At 31.4% G+C, this 21615-nt stretch overlaps 1 protein-coding gene across 1 annotated transcript in view; it reads left to right on the top strand.

Annotated features, from left to right (window-relative positions):
- Window positions 1–21615, top strand: part of LOC134251989 (uncharacterized) — a 58459-nt gene that overhangs the window by 2227 nt on the left and 34617 nt on the right. The window contains exons 3-11 of the mRNA XM_062734392.1: window positions 1352–1579; window positions 2079–2204; window positions 5629–5766; window positions 6361–6501; window positions 6593–6730; window positions 7146–7283; window positions 8479–8616; window positions 10319–10430; window positions 10587–10813. Coding sequence (XP_062590376.1) covers window positions 1352–1579; window positions 2079–2204; window positions 5629–5766; window positions 6361–6501; window positions 6593–6730; window positions 7146–7283; window positions 8479–8616; window positions 10319–10430; window positions 10587–10813 — 1386 coding nt within the window. The remainder of the gene's footprint in view (window positions 1–1351; window positions 1580–2078; window positions 2205–5628; window positions 5767–6360; window positions 6502–6592; window positions 6731–7145; window positions 7284–8478; window positions 8617–10318; window positions 10431–10586; window positions 10814–21615) is intronic.

Raw genomic sequence — 21615 nt, 5'->3', positions numbered from 1 at the left:
TGGAATTTTTTTTTTTTTTTTGGTTTTTGTTTTTGTTTTTGTTTTTTTTTTTTGTTTTTTTGTTTGTTTGTGACTTTTCTACTCATATGGAGAAGCCCACTTGCGGGTTGGTGCTTCAGATTCAAATATTCAGATAGACAGGCAGGCAAACGCATGGGCAAAAAAAAATCCAGATCTTTGATAAACGGGGTTTAAAAAATACTTTTACGAAGCTATAATCCTTCGTATAACTGTTATCTATTCAATGAAGGATATGGAGATAACGAACAGTATTCAATCTCAACGTCCATTAAACAATATACAAAATAAAAGAAGAGCAAACACGGACCTCTGAAACATCAGAGGTGGGATCAGGTGCCATGGAGGAGTGAGCATCCCCTGCCGACCGGTCACACCCGCCGTGTGCTCGTTGTCATGATCAGGAAATAATTTGACTTTTTCTATGATGGACAAACAAGACAGGACACAGACACAAGACATTTATACCACAAATAATTACCCTCGAGCTCGGTGCACGTAAAAGGGGAAAGATTTATTTTTTTTTCTTTTAAGGTATACCTTTACGCAGATGACTAAAATTGCACTGATAAGAAGGAAAAACCACCAATTGCACATTGTACACTTACGATTCTTGTGTTAAATTTCAATTTCAAATAACTAGGTCAATGACCTCGTTTACATGCTAGGGGCCCCTGAATATTTTTTGGGAAATACCTCAATTTTTCACACCATGACCATTTTTATTCACTAACAATATATTACAAGCAACAACACTCTTTAAATCATGAAATATTATAGCAATAGAACAGGGTTGCTCCATATAAAGAAATGAGTAGAGTTTGGGCCATAAACGTGATAATTATTACAGTCCGAATTTCCTCTGTCATATATCTGACTGATAAGAACTCTTAATTATTTATAGTCTCTGGCTACTTTTGTTACCCTCATTCTCATGGTATTAATATTAAATTGGGTCAATGATCAAAGTATTGAGATATGTTGACTACAGTGGTTTTTGTACATGTTTTTGAATTACTTTATTTCATAGCATTCTTTTATTTGAAATAATTTATGAGCTTAAACACAAATCAAATTTGAAAAATGATGTCTTTAAATACATGTAACCTTTACTTTGTGATTAATATTGCAAGAAATAAAAATTTTGAAAAAAATGAAAAATTACAAATTTAGTCCGAATTTCGTCTGCATAGCAATACATTGAGTTTTGTTCCTGTATAGTTTCTTCAAGTATTTACATATTAAATTTCTAAATTGATATTGAGATAATCTTATGATTATATATATATTTTTATTTGAAGAATCAAATAATTTCATTTTATGTCTTTTTAAGGGGGAAAAGACAAAAATACGAGAAGACTCAAAGGATTTTCAATTCTGGCGTCACATCTGTCAAATGTAGATAAAAGGTACCAATGTTATCAAGACCCAGGAAATGTGACTCTTGATACAGTGCTTGAAGTAAACTGTACACGTTTAGCGCGGTATGTCACGATTTATAATGATCAGAAGAACGATCCAGGCGGTGTATTTCTGGAGATCTGTGAAGTGGAGATTTACGGTATGACTTTCTGAAACAGTGTAACACAGTATACATATATGAATATAAAAGAAACTCAGTTCACGTACAAGTCACCTAAGATTTATCTGACAAAAATGAGTAGAAAAAACGTTTTAAGAAAAGTACTGGTTTTCAATTCATAGAATAAGAAAACTACTTTTAAGGATGTTTATTTAAAAGAAAGTCTTAACTGAATACGTATTTACTTAAATGTAGCAGTTGATTACATCTTATTATGTTGTTAATGTTAACATCTTTTTAATAAAAAGAAGTCATTGTTGAGATAAAAAGGGGGGGGAGTGTTGTGGTTCTTTTGCTTTTAATATCTTTAGAAATACAGGTAAGATTGATATTTTTATGTTTATTAATACATAGGTTTTGATGGCTTTGAAAACACTTTACCCTTCTCAAAATATTATCGGTATAATTATTGACCATTCTAAAATCATGTGCCACGTTATTACTATAACGATTCTATACAATAACTTATTCATTACAGGTTGCCCGCGTTATAGATATGGCGAAGATTGTACTCGATGTGATACGTGTAATGCTGAATGCGACGTAACGGGACAGTGTGATACGCACGGTTGTAAAGAAGGATATCATCCATCATTCTGCAAAGGTAATATATCATTCATTGTATAAATTAAAAAATAAAACTTATGGGTTATTCTAACTTTTTTAAAATAATTACATTGAGTTGGAGAATACACTCTACGATTTGTACTGGTTTACCTTTAACCCCCCCCTCCCCCTCGAGAATGATGATTATTATTTTTTTTACAAATGTCACAGTCGTTTTTTTTTCTTTTCTTAAGTGAATGTCCTTCATCTCAGTCTAATAAATGAATGCTGCAGTGAACAGTATCATGAACAAGAATCATCTATAAACACAAAAGAATATAATTTTTTCAGCTCACTAATTGTTTTTCCATGAGTGGATTACGTTAACATTTCTTCTCAAAGCAATGTCCTTTATTTTCGTTCAGCAGTGGGTGACCCAACAAATAAACGCTTATCAAGTTGTCTTCTCGTGATTAAAATCTTGATGTTGCATGTCAGATTCGTTTTGCGGCAAAATGCGTCTATCCGTATGAACCTCTGAAATTGAAAGTGAAAGTAGAAAATTCAAGACTTTTCAAGGATATTATAATTCATAAAACAATTCTGTTGATCATCTTGAAAAATTACAAGTCATTTGTCAAAGGAAAAAACTCCTTATCAATACGTATGAGGGTCAGTTAAGTACATTATGATACATGTATTAAGTTTACTCAAGTCTGCAGTTGAAGGATCTTGTAACGTGTATTTATAATGCATCACTCATCTACTAAATCTTACTTGTAGGGAAGACATTAGTTGATTTGTTTACATATAGTCATATTGTGCATGTACACAATTTAGAATCTCCATTAACATTCCTGTCCTTTTATATAATACAAAACTAAGTCAAAAGTATCTCAATTTAAACTTCTAGAACGCTAGAGTAATTGTGCGTGCATTGACATATACTGTATTCAATGAATCCTGAAAATCTACTGAAAACGGATTTTGCAATAATTTATCATTTAACAGTTGGTTTTGTCTAAAATTTCATACGAGTTTTTACCGGTCACGGTAGCCTAGTGGTAGAGCGTTCGCTTCGTGATCGGGAGGCCCGGGTTCGATTCTCGATCGCGGCGCCGCGTCATACCTAAGACGTAAACAAAGGTAGTGACTGTTCCTTCGCCAAGCGCTCGGTACTAGAAGTGAAAGTCACGGGTCTTTCGGATATGACCTTAAAAACGTAGGTTCCGTGTCACGGTAGGCGCTGGCACGATAAAGAACCCTCACTGCTCAATGGCCCTGAGTGCCGAGTATAGGTCTAAATTTGAAGCCCTTCACCGGCATACGGTGACGTCTCCACATCAGTGAAAAATTCTCAAGATAAACGTTAAACAATATACAATCAATCAATTAATCATACGAGTTTACATAAAGTAGCACGACAATTTATGTATCATTTCATTTGATACTACTATATACTGACATATTCTTACCTATTATCATAAATAAAAGACATATTTTCAGTTCATTAGTAATTAGGGATGTCAACGAATATTCGAGTACTAGCTCGACTATCGTTCGATCATACCGACTATCGACTAAAATTTCTTTAGTCGGTTATTCGTTAAAAATGTGCCTCATCAAAGTAATTTTGAATTCAAGTCAATAAACTTATATTTGCCAATTTCATTCATTTACAGATCAATATTTTAATATGTAAAATTAAGGGTACGGTACATGTATAACTGTTCAAAGGAAATTATTTGTACGTTGATGTATGTTCGGCAAACATGTCTTCAAAATCTCTAGTTTTGGTATAGCTTTAAAAAGGTAAACAGTGTTATCAAGGTTATGCGAAACAGAACTTGCATTCTACAGTGTAGCATTAAATATGATATATCATATGCCGATCAGTCAAACATACACACAGTCTTCGAGTGAAACTTTCCTATAGTAAGTTTTCTGCAAAAATGACAAAAAAGCACAATGGGAAAGAAAATCAAACATTTTTATTCATGATTGTCTACCTCTGACTGTTTTAAATGGAGAGGGTAATTGTTCAGTTTTTATTCAGAAAGAATATTAATTAAACAGCTATTTCAAAATTGTAAATGTAATCGGGGTAGTTATGAGAGTTATTAAACCATGTTTTCTATTTCTGAGATTAATTTCATACAATCATTGATTGTTTGCACAAGGTTTCATAATTTAAATTTATCCCAAAATCTCGCTCTCTCTTTGTTTTTATAAGAGACACGCTTTTAATAATTTACCTGTCAAAGATCATTGTCGGACGCGTAGAAATTGGCTTCAGTTATGGGGTACATGTTCTACCGTTATGTAAAAAAAGGACAAGTACGGGCGTTTGATATTCTACATGTACATAAAAATGTGCAGCTAATATATTTATTTTGAAATTAAATACATTGTATATACATATTGATGTACAGTTTTTATTGCATTTCGTAGATGTTTACAATTCAGAAATTCCTTGTTTAATGATGATCGTAGATTAAATATTATAAACTAGTCCGTAAAAGACAAATAGTGAAACTGGGAGGAAAAATAATCAAAATTAAACGAATATTGACTATCGTTCGACTAAAGCATCCGACTATTCGACTAAGCTGTACGAGTAAAATTTACATCCCTATTAGTAATATTAAATTTTTGACCAGGTTTCTTTTTTAATTAACACACCTTACAGCAAATTTAGCAGTGTTTGACAGTATCTTATGCAACTTTATGTTCACAAGCTTGCACATTCTTAACAACTAAACCTCAATAAGCAGTTAACCTGACTCATTAGTTATTGCTTAATATGCATAAATTTCCGCTTTACAAATCTCAGTTGCGTGAGTAGATCAATATTGTTTCCAAATCACAAGTTCAAAATATGGCAACAAATTTCATAGATTCAATCACTCATTCACTCATTGACTAATTGCATGCATCGCAATTGAAGACATGTGGATTTTGTGTTGATTGTTTTTCCCCTTCCCCAACATATTTGTTCAGCATACATTACTCGATTTTTTCTTAATAATGTCAAAAAAATTGTTTGAACTAAGAAAGGATACATGACATTTACTTAACATAGCGAAGACGGGGAACGTTCTGCTTAACCTACATCATAATCAAGATGCACATCGTCATCTTAGCTTGTACCCTGAAATCTTCAGGACCGTTTTTTATAAAAAAAAATTATCGAACGTTATAAATCCATATAGCCTTCATGTGTTTAAATACACCTGAAGATACTATCCTTTCTTATTTTCTATTTTTGAAAAATTAAAGTTTTCTTCTTTCTCTCGACATGGTGACAAAAAACTGCAGGAGTATGTAATTATAAAACAGTGAACTGAAATTTGGAGGTTAAGTGGAGGTTTATTGAACGTTAAAAATTGGCAAAGGTCTACAATTAGCAACCTGTCCATACCCTGCAGTAACAAATTTATCTGACTGAAGGTTACAGTTTTATCATTTAAATATTTTTGTAGTATGTATTCCTGGGATATTTGGCAATGATTGCAAAGAGGTATGTGGTTACTGTGAAAGAAAAGAGCCATGTAATCATATCAACGGATCATGTCCTGGATTGTGTGAACCCGGATATTATGGAGAAAAATGTCTCACACGTAAGAAAAACATTGCCTTAAAATCCTTTAACAACTACCCTTCCCTTCAAAAGAAAGTTTATAGACTGCTTATTCCAACTGATCATGAGTTAACACCTCTTTAAGGTTCAATTGGTCCTCATTTATTTTGCACAATTATGTGCAAGCAAAATAAATTTTGAACTTATGACAGTTTCTTAATGTACTTAATTTTCTAATTAGAAAAACAATCTTGATCATTTTTTTTAATCTTAAACTAGTATTTTTCCGTATTACGTTTTAACGAAAAGAGAGAGAGAGAGAGAGAGATACTTATATAGTGTTAGTAAAACAATGTATTGCTAGTTTAATCAAATTCAATAATCAGGGTCTATAGAAAAATATATAATTATGAATTCGATAAAACTTCGAAGAAATTCGGTATATAAAACTGCAGTTTGAAACATTTTATTCTAAACTAGCGAAATTATTTTTAAGAATTGATTCTGTACACTTTTAGGCAGTATTTCCTTCAACTGTCCTTAACATAAATATGTATTCTTTAGTATTCAAAGAAGCATTCAGATATATAAAAGACACCGTACTTTGGGTGAAAATAGTACTGTTTTTTTTCAGCCTGCAGTGGTGGTTTTTATGGCAAGAACTGTCATCGCCGCTGTGGACATTGCTTGCACAAAGCAAGATGTAATCACGAGACAGGTTATTGTCCAGATGAACTCTGTGAGCCAGGATATAAAAAAAAGAAATGTAATGAGGGTAAATATTGTGATACATGTAGATACTACCTGTGACAATCAAAATAAATTATTAGAAAAAAAATGTGTTTTTAATCCATTTCTTTTTTCAGAATGTGATGACGGGTATTTTGGCAATAACTGTAAAGAAGAATGTGGTCACTGTGCAGGTAAAATGCCGTGCAATAAAACTGACGGTACTTGTCCAGGAGAATGTGCAGATGGATGGATAACACCCCGCTGCAATGAAAGTAAATTTATTTTTTTGCATTTATTTTATAGAACAATCTAAATTTTTAAGGCTTCAATATTTTGCAACTGTGTTTTTCTATATATAAGGAATGTTCTGCTTAACCTACGTCATAATCAAGATGCACAAGGTCATCTTAGCTTGTACCCTGAAATAAAATCTTCAGGACCGTTTTTGCAAGATATATAGCAAACGGCATAGATCGATAGGCTACGCATGTACATGTACAAATACAAATGAAGAAATTTAATGGTGTTTTTTTTTCATCTCATCATGGTGACAAAAACTGCAGGGGCATACAACTGAAATTTGGAAGTTCACTGACAGAGGTCTACAATTAGTAACCTGTCCATACCCTGCAGTAACAAATTTATCTGATTGAATGTTACAGTTTCATCTTTCAAATATTTTCGCAGTATGTAGTCCTGGAAGATATGGCAAAGATTGCAAAGAGGTATGTGGTTACTGTGAAAGGAATGAGCCATGTAATCATATCACTGGATCCTGTCCTCGATTGTGTGAACCCGGATATTATGGAGAAAAATGTCTCACACGTAAGAAAAACATTGCCTTAAAATCCTTTGACAACCCCCCCCCCCCCCTCGAAAAAGGTTTATAGACTGCTTATTCCAACTTATCCTGATACAAGTCATATAAGTTTAATACCTGTTGATTATGAATGTGATTTGATATTTTTGGTTCTTTTTAGCGCATATTTGGGATAGAACAATAATGTTTTAAAATAATCTATTTTTAGCATTTAACACTGTTTTTGCACGTGCTTTCGGACAAAGGTCACCCCTTAACTTTCTTTTTGTAAAATCTTCTGCTTATCCAATTTTTTTTTTAAATCTATTCGACTATTTCTTTCAGATCAACTTTACTTTTGGATGTTTAAATATTCGAAAAAGATGAATTACCTTATGATATCATAAAATCGGCAAAAAATCTTACTTTCGGCAAACTCATTTTTGAAACGTGCTAGCGTATAACGTAAACTATACGTAATGCCCAAAAGGTGATTCGAAATTTCTTGACTTAATTGCAAAAGAGTCAGTTTGATTATTTGCTAGGTAATTCCAATACGAGGTACATTGTGTATAACTCTTTGAATTTGTTTCTACATTTTGAAATGAAGAGCAATTTCTTTTTACATTATTTGCATTTCTTAGGAATTTCAGGAATTCACTAGAAAGAAATAAGCTGTTCTGCTTATTAATAATATCATTATGTATTCTGCATAAGTAGTGTTTTTGTCTATAAACTGCAAAAAAGGTCATTTCTTAATAATTTTGATAAATTATTAACTTTCAATTTGTATATATATATATATATATATATATATATATATATATATATTCATACTTTCCTTTTTTTTTGCGTTATCACAAAGAAACACACACACAAAAAAATTGAAACACAAAAAAAAATTGAAGGTCTATTGTACTTATGATTTAAAAAAAAGCAGATGATAAAAAGAGTAATATGTAAAATTTGACAAAATAATGAAACAGTAAAGATACTGAAACAATGGAAACTGTTCTATATGCCCTGGAATCAATTGGACTTCCATATATATTCTGCATAATAAGCGTTTTTGTATTTAAACTGTTAAAAAATGTCATTTCCTTATAAAAAAGAAAATTCCATGTTTTCATTCATGGAACCCGCTATGAAATCATTTGTCTGAAAACTATCAACGTCTTAGATCTAAAAGCAAGTTTTTGATCCCAGATATGTCTTTTGTAGCATGTACGTTTGGAAGGTATGGCGAAGGCTGTAAGGGAATATGCGGTCACTGTGAAAGCAATAAAACTTGTAATTATGTCAATGGATCCTGTCCAGGGCTATGTGAACCTGGATATCATGGGGAGAACTGCCTAACAAGTAAGATATTAATAAATCAAGAATACTAAGATACGTAATTCAGTTTTTCTAATTACTTATACGTATTTTAGCAAAAATGAACAAAAGTTAATGAATACTCATGATAAACGGGGTCATTTATAAGTACAAAGACATGTCTTTCTTCATTTATATCCGCTTCGAATTAAATCGTCATGATTTGAAAAAAAATCTGATTTGTACAGTTTCAGTTTTCATTTAAATTCAGAACCAACTTTATAAGCTAAATATATTATCAAAATAGTTAAATTTAATATTTTTGGTAAGGGTATAAAATAAATTCTTTGAATTTTAAATATGATTATTATTGTAACTTAAATACATGTATTTATTTTACGCTCTATGTAATCTATGGAAGCCCATTTACGACCTCTAAAATATTTTGAAATTCAATAAAACGAATTGTCGAATTTGTTCTTTCTTTTTCTTATTCTTCATAGGCAGACAGGTAGCTGGGTAAATGAAAAAAGTTTCATATCACTAAGTTTCCTACATTTAATTACAACCAACATAGCAAACAATATTTATTTTGAAATTATTTAAAAAATTATTAAATCAATAAATAAATCAAAAACGTTGTTATGGAAGCCTGTAAATATCTGTAAATATAAGTCTCTTTGTCCGCTTTTTTGTCATGTTTGTTTATTGAGCAAGTTAGATAAATATACTTAGTCTAGTATCTATTTATATTTCCCATCCTATCTAAATGTATGTTAGAATAACATCTTTTAGTCCTCAGGTTGAATATTTTGCTTGTCATCTTCACTTTATATAGGTATTTTTATTATTTTTTTTTTTTTGGCAAGATCAATATTTTTCGAATATTTCAATGTTTTTTGAGTTTATGTGTTAATATTTGGCAGGATGAATTGACGGTATACCCCTTGCAATTAATCAATCAAATAGGACTCTTTTATAACTTTTTCGATGAATCTGCATACAAATATACGGCACAGTCACTTGTCTTGAAGATAAGGAGGCAGTATATGCATAACATAGTAAATTATACATTGATACCTTATCTGTACAGCGTGTTATAATAAATCATGTAAAAAAAAATATTTATATTGTAGTTAATGTATTCATTCTTTTTTTTCGTATAAGTCAATCAAAATTGACCCCAAAACACTTGTACCCCATTCAGAGATTTTTTCGAAAATTCCATGTGCCCTTCTTAAAAAGAAACATGGCTTTTCATATTTTTTTTATTTGAAGATAATGAACATTCTTTTGAATGATTGACGCTGGATGTGATTAAAAAGTATATCTGGTATGAGTCGAATGTGACTAATAATATGAAGTTCTAAAAATGTTGATCTCAAGACAATGAAGTCAAAAGTCTTAAACATCATGTTCCTGGTTTGCTTTTCTTTCTACATCTACTTTTACTAATAGTTTATATTGGAGTATGTCTTTATTTCAATACTTCAAAGCTCAAATAAATATCTCTTTATTTAAAAGGCTCATATAAGATGAAATATGTTTCAATTCTACTTTAATTGATAGTAAATGAATTATTTTTTTGATCTCATACTAACCAATCCAGTTATCATTTATATGCATTCTGAAGCATGGACTGAATGAAGAAAATTATTTCTTTCTTTACAGAAAAAGAAGGGTATCACCAAAAAACTGCAAATTTGTTGATTAGCTTTGCCGATTTATCTTTCCATTTCTCTTTTAGCAAACAACCAGGCGATTAAAAACAAAACAAACGCAGTCTTTTCCCAGGCTCTCTATGGTGTTACAATCATTCTATTTCTAAGCATTTTGCTCAACATATTTTTAATTGTGCGGTGAGTTTTGAACCTTTTATTATGTATTGAAAGTAGTATTTAACTAAAATGTAACATAAGAATTTCGATAAAAAAGCATATTTTCTTATTTGATACATATTAGATTGTTTTACATGTACATGTATCATGTTAATCTTTTAAAAATTAATGTTAAAGAAATGCCAGAAAATTCTCTAAAAAGACAAAGAGACAACAAAACTCAAAGAATGTTGAAAACAGACCTGTGAATAAAATATTAGAAGATAACGTAGGCTATCAAGAACTTGGAGAGTTGAGTCTTCCCTCCATTTATGAAAAAGTGGACAAAAAGGAACACAAGGAAAGTTACCAGGAACTTGGACAACTTAGCCAACCCTCTTTGTATGATAAGCTTAAAACAGATACATGAGGTTAAGTGTAAGGTTTTGTCTTTGAAAAAAAAATATTTCCATTTATTTTAAACCCTTTTTGCAATGTTGACAGGAGTACAAATAGAATATTTAATAATAACGTGTCACTTGATTGTGTGCTTTTTTCTTATTATGATTGCATTTGATGTAAGAAGATTGTTCTTTGAATTCCTTGTATTTAAAATGAAATTTAATGTTTCAAAACACATTGATGAGGATTAACATTGTTTCCAAAGAAGGGCTGTAAACAGTATATGTAAAATGTTTGCGCAGTTAAACACTGAGTTATTTTATAATATTTATTGCTATTTTTAGTAACCTTTTTAGCTTTAGATTCTGAGCTTTTCTGATCGAAATTTGTCTGTTGTCTGTCGTCGTCGTAGTTGTTGTAGTCGTAGTTGTCGTCGTAAACTTTTAATATTTTCATCTTCTCAACAAGAACCACTGGGCCAATTTCAACCAAACTTGGCACAAGGTATCCTTAGGCAAAGAGGATTCAAGTTCGTTCAAATGAAGGACCAGGCCCTTATTCAAGGGGAGATAATTGAGAAATAGTAAAAAATTGATGGTATGTTTTAAAAATCTTCTTCTCGAGAACCACGGAGTCAGGAAAGATGAAATTTATATGGAAGCATCCTCAGGTAGTGTAAATTCAAGTTTGTCCAAATCATAACCCCGGGGGTAGGGCGGGGCCACAATGGCTGATCAAAGTTTGGATAGAAATACAAAGGGAAATTCTTTAAAAATCTTCTTCTCAAGAGCTGGACCAGAAAAGATGAAACTCATGTAGAATCATCCTCAGGTAGTGAAGATTCAAGTTTGTTCAAATCCCTGGGGGTGGGATGTGGCCAAAAGGGCAGATCAAATTTTTAAATAGAAAAATACAAGAAAAATCTTTAAAAATCTTCTTCTCAAGAACCACTGGGCCAGGAAAGATGAAACTATTGTGGAATCATCCTCGGGTAGTGAAGATTCAAATTTGTTCAAATCATGATCCCGGGGGGTAGGGTGGGGCCAAAATGGTCGATCAAAGTTTTACATAGGAATAAACATGTATAGGAAAAACTTTAAAAATCTTCTTTTCAAGAACCACTGAGCCAGGAAAAATGAAACTCATGCGGAATCATCCTCAGGTAGTGTAGATTCAGGTTTGTTCAAATCATGACCCCTGGGGTAGGGCGGGGCCAAAATGGCAGATCAAAGTTTTACAAAGGAATAAATAGGAAAATCTTTTTAAAAATTTTTCTCCAGAACCATTAAGACAGGAAAGATGAAACTCATGTGGAATTATCCTCAGGCAGTGTTGATTCAAGTTTTTCCAAATCATGACCCCCAGGGCTAGAGTGGTGCCAAAGATATCCGACCAAAGTTTTACGTAGCAATATATAGGGAAACGTTTAAAAATCTTTTTTTTCAAGTACTTCAAAGCCATAATTAGTAATATTTATATGGAATCATCTTCAGGTAGTGTAGATTCTAGTTTGTTCAAATCATGATCCCCTGGGGGGTTGAAATTCAAGCCCTTCCCCCAACCTCAGTAAACTCTCAGTTCTGATCTGATATGTGCTTTTTCCTAGCCTATGGCTCAGGTGAGCGCTGTGGCCTCTGGGCCTCTTGTTTTCTTTTTCAACATGAAACAGAAAAAGATAAACGCCGATATATCTTGAAACAGGTTTACACACAGTACAGTGTATACTAGGTCAATGCACGATCATATTAAAAAAATACCTATGTGCACAACTTTAATATTTAATGCTTCTATTACCTAAATTCAGAAGGATTTCTACTGCAGGTTTTGTCGTTTCAAATAAGACTTCTGAATTAAATTTTCATTTAAAGAGAAATAATCCAACATATATCGAGGTTTTGTTTATATAGATCGCATTTCCTTTACATATATCGAGGTTTTGTTTATGTATTTCACATTTTCTTTATATATTGTTTTTCTTTTTATATATTGCTTTCTCTTTATATATACAAGTTGGCACTAATATGCTTCCGTATATTTTTCATACATTTTAACGACTTAAACAAACAAGTAAAAATCTTTTAAAAATCATAATTAAAAAAATCTTAAAGTGTTATGATTTGAAAAAAAAAATATGCTGTGTCCCGAATAAAGAAAAAATACACAAATACATTATAATGCCTTTTGAAAAAAATATATATCTCAGGTAGAAGATTAGTGTACAATGTGTATAGGGCATTCTACATGTATCACTTTGATAGTTTCTTTGACCTGACTCAAGCAACTATGTCTACATAAATTTAGGAGAAGGTCCAGTATTTCCTCTTAGACAGGAGTATGCATCCAATGTTTTGTACCATTAATAAAAATGTGTTTTTTGATTGCGTGTCATATTTCCATGATGTCATTAGGTTAGAATAAGCTTTTTTTTCTATTTTCTTATTATATCAAGGATTAAATACTGTCACATTTACAAGTAATCTATCCGTATATATTATCTTACATATACAAATTCTTTGTTATCCTGTCGGGGACCTCTTTTATTTTATCCTTTATTGAACCTCAGTTCTTAAGGCTATTAAAGTAAACCTCTCTTATTCCAGTCGTTTTACACTAGAACAGGTTCATTTTAGTTATGTTAAAGTGTGATAATTAAAAATTATACTAAGCCCCAATGACTTGTGAGTGGAATCAGGATATATAAAAATTATCATTCACTGATTTTTACAACAAGTAAGCCTTTCACCTTTCACTGACTTATAATTATTTTTTTTAATAAATATTTTATTATGTTAGATTACATAATTGGATTGGACATCAGGCATGGCTTATAAATTAAGTATGACATTGAGTATACATTTGACTTATATTACAAATATGACATTCACTGATTTCTTGTAACAAGTAAGTCATTCACTGACTTAACTAACAGGTAAGGCATTTACCGATTCATAAAACAAGTCAGAAATTCACTGACTTACATAAAAGTATGTCATTCACTGACGATAATAAAAACAAGGTCAAACATTCAAATCTCATAAAACAAGTCAGACATACACTGACTCTTTTATAACAAGTGGGAAATTCACTGACATGTGTAACAAGTAAGACATTCACTAAGGCATATAACAAGTAAGTAATTTCCTGATTTATATAACAAGTAAATCATTCACTGACGTATAGAACAAGTTAGACATTCACTGATTCTCTGCATATCATTTATTATTGAAATTCTCAGTTTACCTGGCTTTGCATGTGTCTTTTCATATCTGAATTAAATTCAAGTATTTACATAAACTTGACATGTAATGAACAATATTAATCCAAATTTTCATATAAAGGAGTTGCAAAGTCATCAAAACAAAGCAAAAACAAAAAAAACTTGACATGACACAGTCTGTTTTGCAAAACATAGTATTTTCTATATCCCTGACTTATATGTTTTTTGTTATAATAATAACTTGTTCGTCTTTTGCACAAAGTATACATTAAATGCCAACAGACGTGGTTTTTTTTTCAAAAAACGCTTTTAGAGTTGAGTACAATATAGCCTCCCCAAATCTCTTCTGTCCGTTGGAAGTAAAATTCGACATATTGGAAATTTCAGAAGAAAAATAAAATGAATCTGACATCTTAATGTTTGTTTTTCGTAAATTAATATTTATCTTATTTTATGATAAGTGTTCGATAATTATACACGTTTTGGTTTATTTCTCCCTATAAAATTTTATAACTGTTACCCGTGCGTTTAAACAATAAAACAATGAAAATATCGAAAATGTATAATAATGTGATTAGGGAAAAATTTCTATGACAAATCATAATCGTATTTCACTTTTATTCAAACACCAGGCATTAATAAAACATGCATCTCTAGACATCATGTTAAGTTTACATACGATTCATGTTACGAGTTACAACATTAGTGTAAAACACATCTTTTTTTATATTTGAGAGCCCCCTTTTTGGATTTTGAGTGGTTTTTTTTTTTTTTTTTTTTTTTTTGCCGTATTATTAAAAGGGAAAACAAACTTTTTCTCTTACACTTAAGACTTCCTTATTGCTTCCAAGTTCACAAGAGGTAATTTTTATTGGTTGCCGTCATACGATGGTCTCTTGACACACTTTGCAACCTCTGAAAACAGGAATCTACCACTTATATAAAAAAGTGTTGTTAAAAAAAACTCATCTAATTAATCAATACGACTTGCATTCAGAATTTAGTTGTTTTTTTTTAAGAACGGGTTATCTTATAGTCCTGAGATCGTAAAATAGGAGGACCATATGCATAAAAACGTATTTTCCTGAATTTTTTATGGTTTTCATCGTACTGTCTCATAGAGCATTAAGATCTGCAGCATTTACCTTTAGAATAAATTTTCATCAAAGAATTCCGAGAGAGCAAACATCAATTAATTTACCGAAACGTTATTTTTCTTGGCTGAATTTTTTTCAGTTTTATGCAATGAATATACAGTATCTGGCCCTATACATATTTAATAAAACAAAAAAAAAAATAAAAAGAATAAATTTTAGAAAAAAAAAATTATGTATGTATGTTGTTTTTCTCGATCTACACTCTTTTATGAAACTGAATTCCAAGGCCTTTTTATTGATAATATTTTGTAACACACAAAACAAATTTGATTGTAAAATTATCGGATTCTCAAAATATCAACAAATTTAACATCTCCTTAACAAACTGAAATAGGCTCAGAATTATTTTTGAAACTAGTAGTGTAGATCCTCAGCAGAAAGCATGGTGCACTTTAGATAAACAGTAAGTTATCAATCAAAGTTTCATTGTACGTTAAAAAGATTGAACATTGCCATTAAAAATATTTGAATTAATAATGCATTTTAGATAAATAATTTCCTTTTTAACTTAGTTGCTCTAGATCTGTGCATGTCATTATGTGCTAAATTTTAAACACTTGTTTGGATTTAAAGACTCATTCTATGGATATTTATAAAAAAGATTTGCAACTTCAATTCCATTCAATCCACCGTTCACGGTAGCTCAGTCGGTAGAGGGCTCGCTCTGTGATCGGGAGGTCGTGAGTTCGTATCTCGGCCGCGACTGACCTAGTCGTTAAAAAGGGTAGTAACTGTTCCTTCGCCATGCGCTCGGCATTTTGAAGTGAAAGTTGCGGGTCCTTCGGATGAGACCTTAAAAACTGAGGCCCCGTGTCAGCGGCAGGCGTTGGCACGATAAAGATCCCTCACTGCTCAATGGCCCTAGGTGCCGAGTAAAGGTCAAATTATGAAGCCCTTCACCGGCATACGGTGACGTCTCCATATGAGTGAACAATTTTCTAACGGAACGTTAAACAATTTACAATCAATCAATCAAACTATTCAATCCACACCGTGTTTATCTTAAGAATATCTCAAAACGTTGGTAGGCCTAAAAGTGATATTATATATAAAGATTCTTTTCAAATGACAGTTTAAAGAATATCTACAGCAGTGATTGAACAATGAAGAAATAGGAAATGCCCCTTATTCTGTTCAATGCTGCAAATAAAATATCAAAAGTACCCCCACTTTGTCAATATAGTGGTTACATTATTTGTATGGAACTAAAGATTTGGCACTTATAAAAGTATAATGTTATATATTACATTATGTATATATGCTATAAGCCAAAGATTACTGTACCTAAAATTGCATTTAAAATCCATAATAATGTTATCATGTTGAAATAGCAGATTAATAATGGAGTAAAAGTATTTTGTAAAGAAAAAGACAAAACCCAAAAAATATATACTGACGTTTAGAACTTTGATCAAAACAGATTTATCGTAAAAAAAAAATTGGATGAATGAAAGTCGTGATTTTTTTTTATATACATATTTTTTATTTGAATTCCACAATGCTATATAGTACAGACATATAAGATGAACACAATATTTCATTGCAGCATTCATTTTTTTTTAGAGAGAGAAATTGCAAGAGAAAGAAAGAGAAAGAGATGATCATGATGATGTTATAAAAGAAAGTGGGTGATAGATAGAATCGAAAGCAAAACTATTTTTAAGACAGGTTTTTTTTATGTTAGTCTGAGAGTATGGAGTGCCATTTTTGCCAGAAGGTGTTAAACTCATTTATTTTAACACTTTCTCTGGGTGTATATTTCAATGATTTGTAAATAATTTTGAATTCATTCAGAAAATCATGGATAGAGAGGATGAGGTATTGACAACGAACTCTGTAAATATATTGCTTCATTGGCACAAGCAAAATATTTAATGATTTTGATGATATTGTTTTACTTATATCTCCAAATATAAAAGTTTTACCATCTAGATTTAATACAATGTCTTTTCGATGACAATGTCTGACAAAACTATCTAGAAATTGTTTTACAACTGGACATTGCAAGATGAGATGAAATATTGTTTCTTCCTCTGCTTCACAAAATGTACATAGGTTAGAGTCTGTTTTACCTATTTTAAACATAAGACTATTGGTTGTCAATATATAGCGATTAATTCTGTATTGAAGCCATTGTAATATACTGTTTTGCGTTGTTAAAAAAGGCAGACAATAAATTTCTTTCCAGTTTGTATCTGTCAAGGTGAAAAATTTTGCCCATTTTCCCATACCAACAGGTTTTATTACCGATTTATTTAATATATCATACATAGGCTTCGATCCCTTTTTGGTTGATACAAAGACTTCGATATTACATGGAATATCTGGTTTATGAATAAATCCATTTCTGCAAAAGGTATACTTCTTTATATCCACAAGTATCGCTTGCCGTATGCCTGTATAAGTTAAATGATTAATTTTCAAATCACAATTGTGTTGAATATTGTCTAATGATAGGAAGTTACTATTCTCATCTAAAAGATTATATACATATTTTATTCCCTTTGCATACCAAGACTTGTAGAATATTGCTTGATTTTCAATTTAGAAATTGTTGTTATGCCATACAGGTTGACAGGCGTATTCTTGCCAATTTCTTATCACTATTTTCTCTTGAATTTCTTGGAAAGGTTTCAAAACATCTTTCCAGAAATTATTTTGCACATTCTCTTGTAAATGTGACAAATATTCTGATCCTGTATTTAAAAGCTTATCAATCTCAGCACTATTTTCCAATAATTTTTTCCACTTTGAATTATTGTTATAGATTATTTTTCTTATCCATGTAGATTTTAGAGCTGTTATGTAGAACACAATATTAACCATTTTTAATCCTTCCTCTGCATACTTTTGTGTAACTACTTTTCTTTTTATTTTGTCTACATTTGATTTCCATAAAAAGTTAAAGATCAATTTGTTTAGATCTTTAACAACACTTACAGGTGGGTTTGGTAAAGTAATAAATAAATGATTAAGTTATGATATAAGTAGTGGTTTAATCAATGTGATTCTTCCAATAGGAGTTAAGTTTCGCTTTTTCCATTGCTCTATGATGGTCTTAATTTTAACCAGTTTCTTGTCATAGTTCACTTTTGTAATTTTTGCTACGTCAACATCATCATAAATGCCTAAAAGTTTAAAGTTTGTTGTCCATTGAAATTTCAGATCAGGACAGAGTCTATCCTCAAAATACATCTTACTTCCAATCCACACAATTTGCGTTTTTGATTGATTGATTTTGAGACCTGACATTTTATAAAATTCCTCTAATACTAGCATTGCAGCCTTTAGTGATTTTTCAGAGCCATCAAGAATTATCATTGTGTCATCTGCATATTGTTACATTAAATACTCTGTATCATTAATCTTAATTCCTTTGATATTCTCATTATTTCTTATTTTAATGGTCAGTATCTCAGCACATAAGAGAAATCTATAAGGAGAAATTGGGTCACCCTGTCTACAGCCCCGTCCTAACTTGAAGAAGTGGGATTAAATTCCTGCTTGTGACACACAAGAAACTATATTACTTTGGAAAATTTTTATCCACTTACAAAACTTGGTTCAAAGTTAAAAAATTCCAATGTCTCTTGAAAAAAAGTCCATGACACAGAGTCGAAGGCTTTCTCAAAATCTATCATGTTCCAGGAATATCATGCAATTCTGTGTATTGCATCAGATCGTATACAAGACGTGTATTCTCTCCGATGTATCTCCCAGGTATAAAACCTGTTTGATCTGAACTAACTATTTTGGTTAAAACTTGTTTTAATCTGTTTGATATACATCCTTCTCCAATTTTATAAATAATGTTAAGCAGTGATATTGGTGAGATGAAATTTACTTTTTCCTTCTTTCGGTATACAAGTAATTATTCCTTGCTTTCGTGTAGAAGAAAATTCACCTATTTCAAAACCATAATTGAAAGAGCGTACTACAAAATGATCCAGATTTCTCCAGAATACTTTTAAAAAATTCTGCTGTGAAGCCATCACTACCTTGACTTTTGTTATTAGACGTTGTCTTTAATACTGATAAGGCTTCACTACATGAAATAACACCTTCCATCTGCAAACGTTAAGTTTCATCTAATTTAGGGACATTTTATTCTTCAAGGGATTCTTTAAGATTCAAATCAACATCCTCTAATATTTGAACCGAGTATAATGATTTGTAAAATTTTTCAACTTCATCTAGAATTTCAGATTGTTTTGTTATTTCCATTTCCTCATTATTTTAACTTTTAATAATTTTAAGTATTATCTTATTTGTAAAATGTCTATTTTCAAGATAAGAAAAAATAATTTGTTGTTTTTTCCCCTTCACTAGTCCATTTTGCCCTTGACTTTATCATATTCCCCATAAGCTTGTGTTGCCTTATTGATTCTAATGCTTTTTTCTTCTCAGCAATACTAGTAAAATTTTTGTCATAATTTTTTTCCAGTTCAGTAATTTCCTCAATTAGGTCTTTCTCCTTTTTTACCTTTTCCTTTTTTATATAACTTGCATATGAAATTGTTTTTGCTCTTATCTCCATTAGGAGTGCCTCTAAAAAAATTGTTCATTTATGGTAAATTGTATTTCAGAATTGGATATGTCCCTAATGCTGGCTTCATTGTAAACCAGCAATGCATATTGTGTTTTAACATTATCAATAACATTATTTATAATTTCAATATACTTTGGGTCTTTTAAAAGAGAATTATTAAATTTCCATAAACCTTTCCCATGTAGAAAATCATTGAACTTAAGGGTCAGTAAAATTGGTGAATGGTCTGATCTATTACTTCCAAGAATATCGCAATTTGGTGTAGCAATTAACAATGAGTTGGATACAAGAGCAAAGTCTAAGCGTGCTTGTTTCAGAAGGTTTGGTTTCCTCCAAGTAAATCTTTATGCTTCTGGGTGGAGCTCTCTATAAATATCTATTAAATTATGACAATCCATTTGTTCAAGTAATTTCTTTCTGGCTTTTTGGTAATCAATATGTAAGTAATTGAAATAATCTCTGTTTGGGTCTAATACTAAATTAAAATCACCAACAATAATAACTTCATTGTCAAATTTGGTAATTAACTCTGACAAATTCTCATAGAATTCTGGAGAATCTTTATTTGGTCCATATATGCATATCAAACTTATTTTCCTATTTTCAACCATTAAGTGCAATGCAAGAAAATTGCCAGAATCATCAACGATTTGATCATGGACTAAAAAATCAAAATTATTGTTAAATAAAATGGCTATTCCTCTAGATTTTGAAGTGTATGAGCTAAAACGAGCTTCATAACCCCATTCATTTCTTATATTTTGTTTCAATTTTATCAGTAAAATGTGTATCACTCAAGCGTAGAATATTACACTTCTGTTGTCGGAAGTACTGAAAAACATCTTTTTTTCGTATCGTTCAACTCCTGGCAGTTAGTAGATATTATTTTAATTTCTGACATATTTCATTCTTTTCAAAAAAATTTGCTTAAAAGGCCGATTTTGCCCTATATTGACAATATACACCCTTTATCATCGCGAGTAGATTTGGTTAGAAAGCAGAAAGAGATAGAATAGGATTGATTGATTGTATATTGTTTAACGCGCCTCTTGTGAATTTTTCACTCATATGGAGACGTCACCGTATGCCGGTGTAGGGCTTCAAATTTAGTCCTATACTCGGCACTCAGGGCCATTGAGCAGTGAGGGTTCTTTATCGTGCCAGCGCCTACCGTGACACGGGACCTACGTTTTTAAGGTCATATCCGAAAGACCCGTGACTTTCACTTCTAGTGCCTAGCGCTTGGCGAAGGAACAGTCACCACCTTTGTTTACGTCTTAGGTATGACGTGGCGCCGCGAACGAGAATCGAACCCGGGCCTCCCGATCACGAAGCGAACGCTCTACCACTAGGCTACCATGACCGGTAGATAGAATAGGAAAAGAATATAAGCAGACAGAAAAAGAAGTTGTTATTATGAGTCATGTTCATTGTGCCAGGGTTGTGAAAATAGAAACTTCAAAAGATCAATATTCTCTTTAATTCACACATTCAGAATGGTCCAAATGGTCTTTTACTAAAAAGAAAAACGCACTTGCTGTGGCCTTCAAATAGACATTTAGATATATCGACGACGTATTGTCAATTAACAAAGGTTATTTCCATTCTTATGTCAATATGATATATCCTGTTGAGCTTCAGATAAAAGATAAAACGAGCAGCATATTGTCAATATATCGTTTACTTTAAGAAATTGAAAAATTCTCAAAGGTTTGCAAAATGGAAAAGACAAGGTTTCTGTAATTTAAAGCTGGTGCTGAAAAAGGGATCTAAATTCTCCTATTTTGCATTAGTAGTTCAAGATAAGATACGGAAATTAAAAAAAATATGTACGTATCTACTTGTTAGGAGCGTATTATAAAGCATTTTACAAAGTTTTTAGTGATTCATCTTTTCTTTGAC

Source organism: Saccostrea cucullata, unplaced genomic scaffold (assembly GCF_032062105.1).
Source record: "Saccostrea cucullata isolate Sc308-1 unplaced genomic scaffold, CSIRO_AGI_Scuc_v1 ctg6298, whole genome shotgun sequence".
Classification (NCBI taxonomy): domain Eukaryota; kingdom Metazoa; phylum Mollusca; class Bivalvia; order Ostreida; family Ostreidae; genus Saccostrea; species Saccostrea cuccullata.
This window is presented reverse-complemented; position numbering and strand designations above follow the sequence as displayed.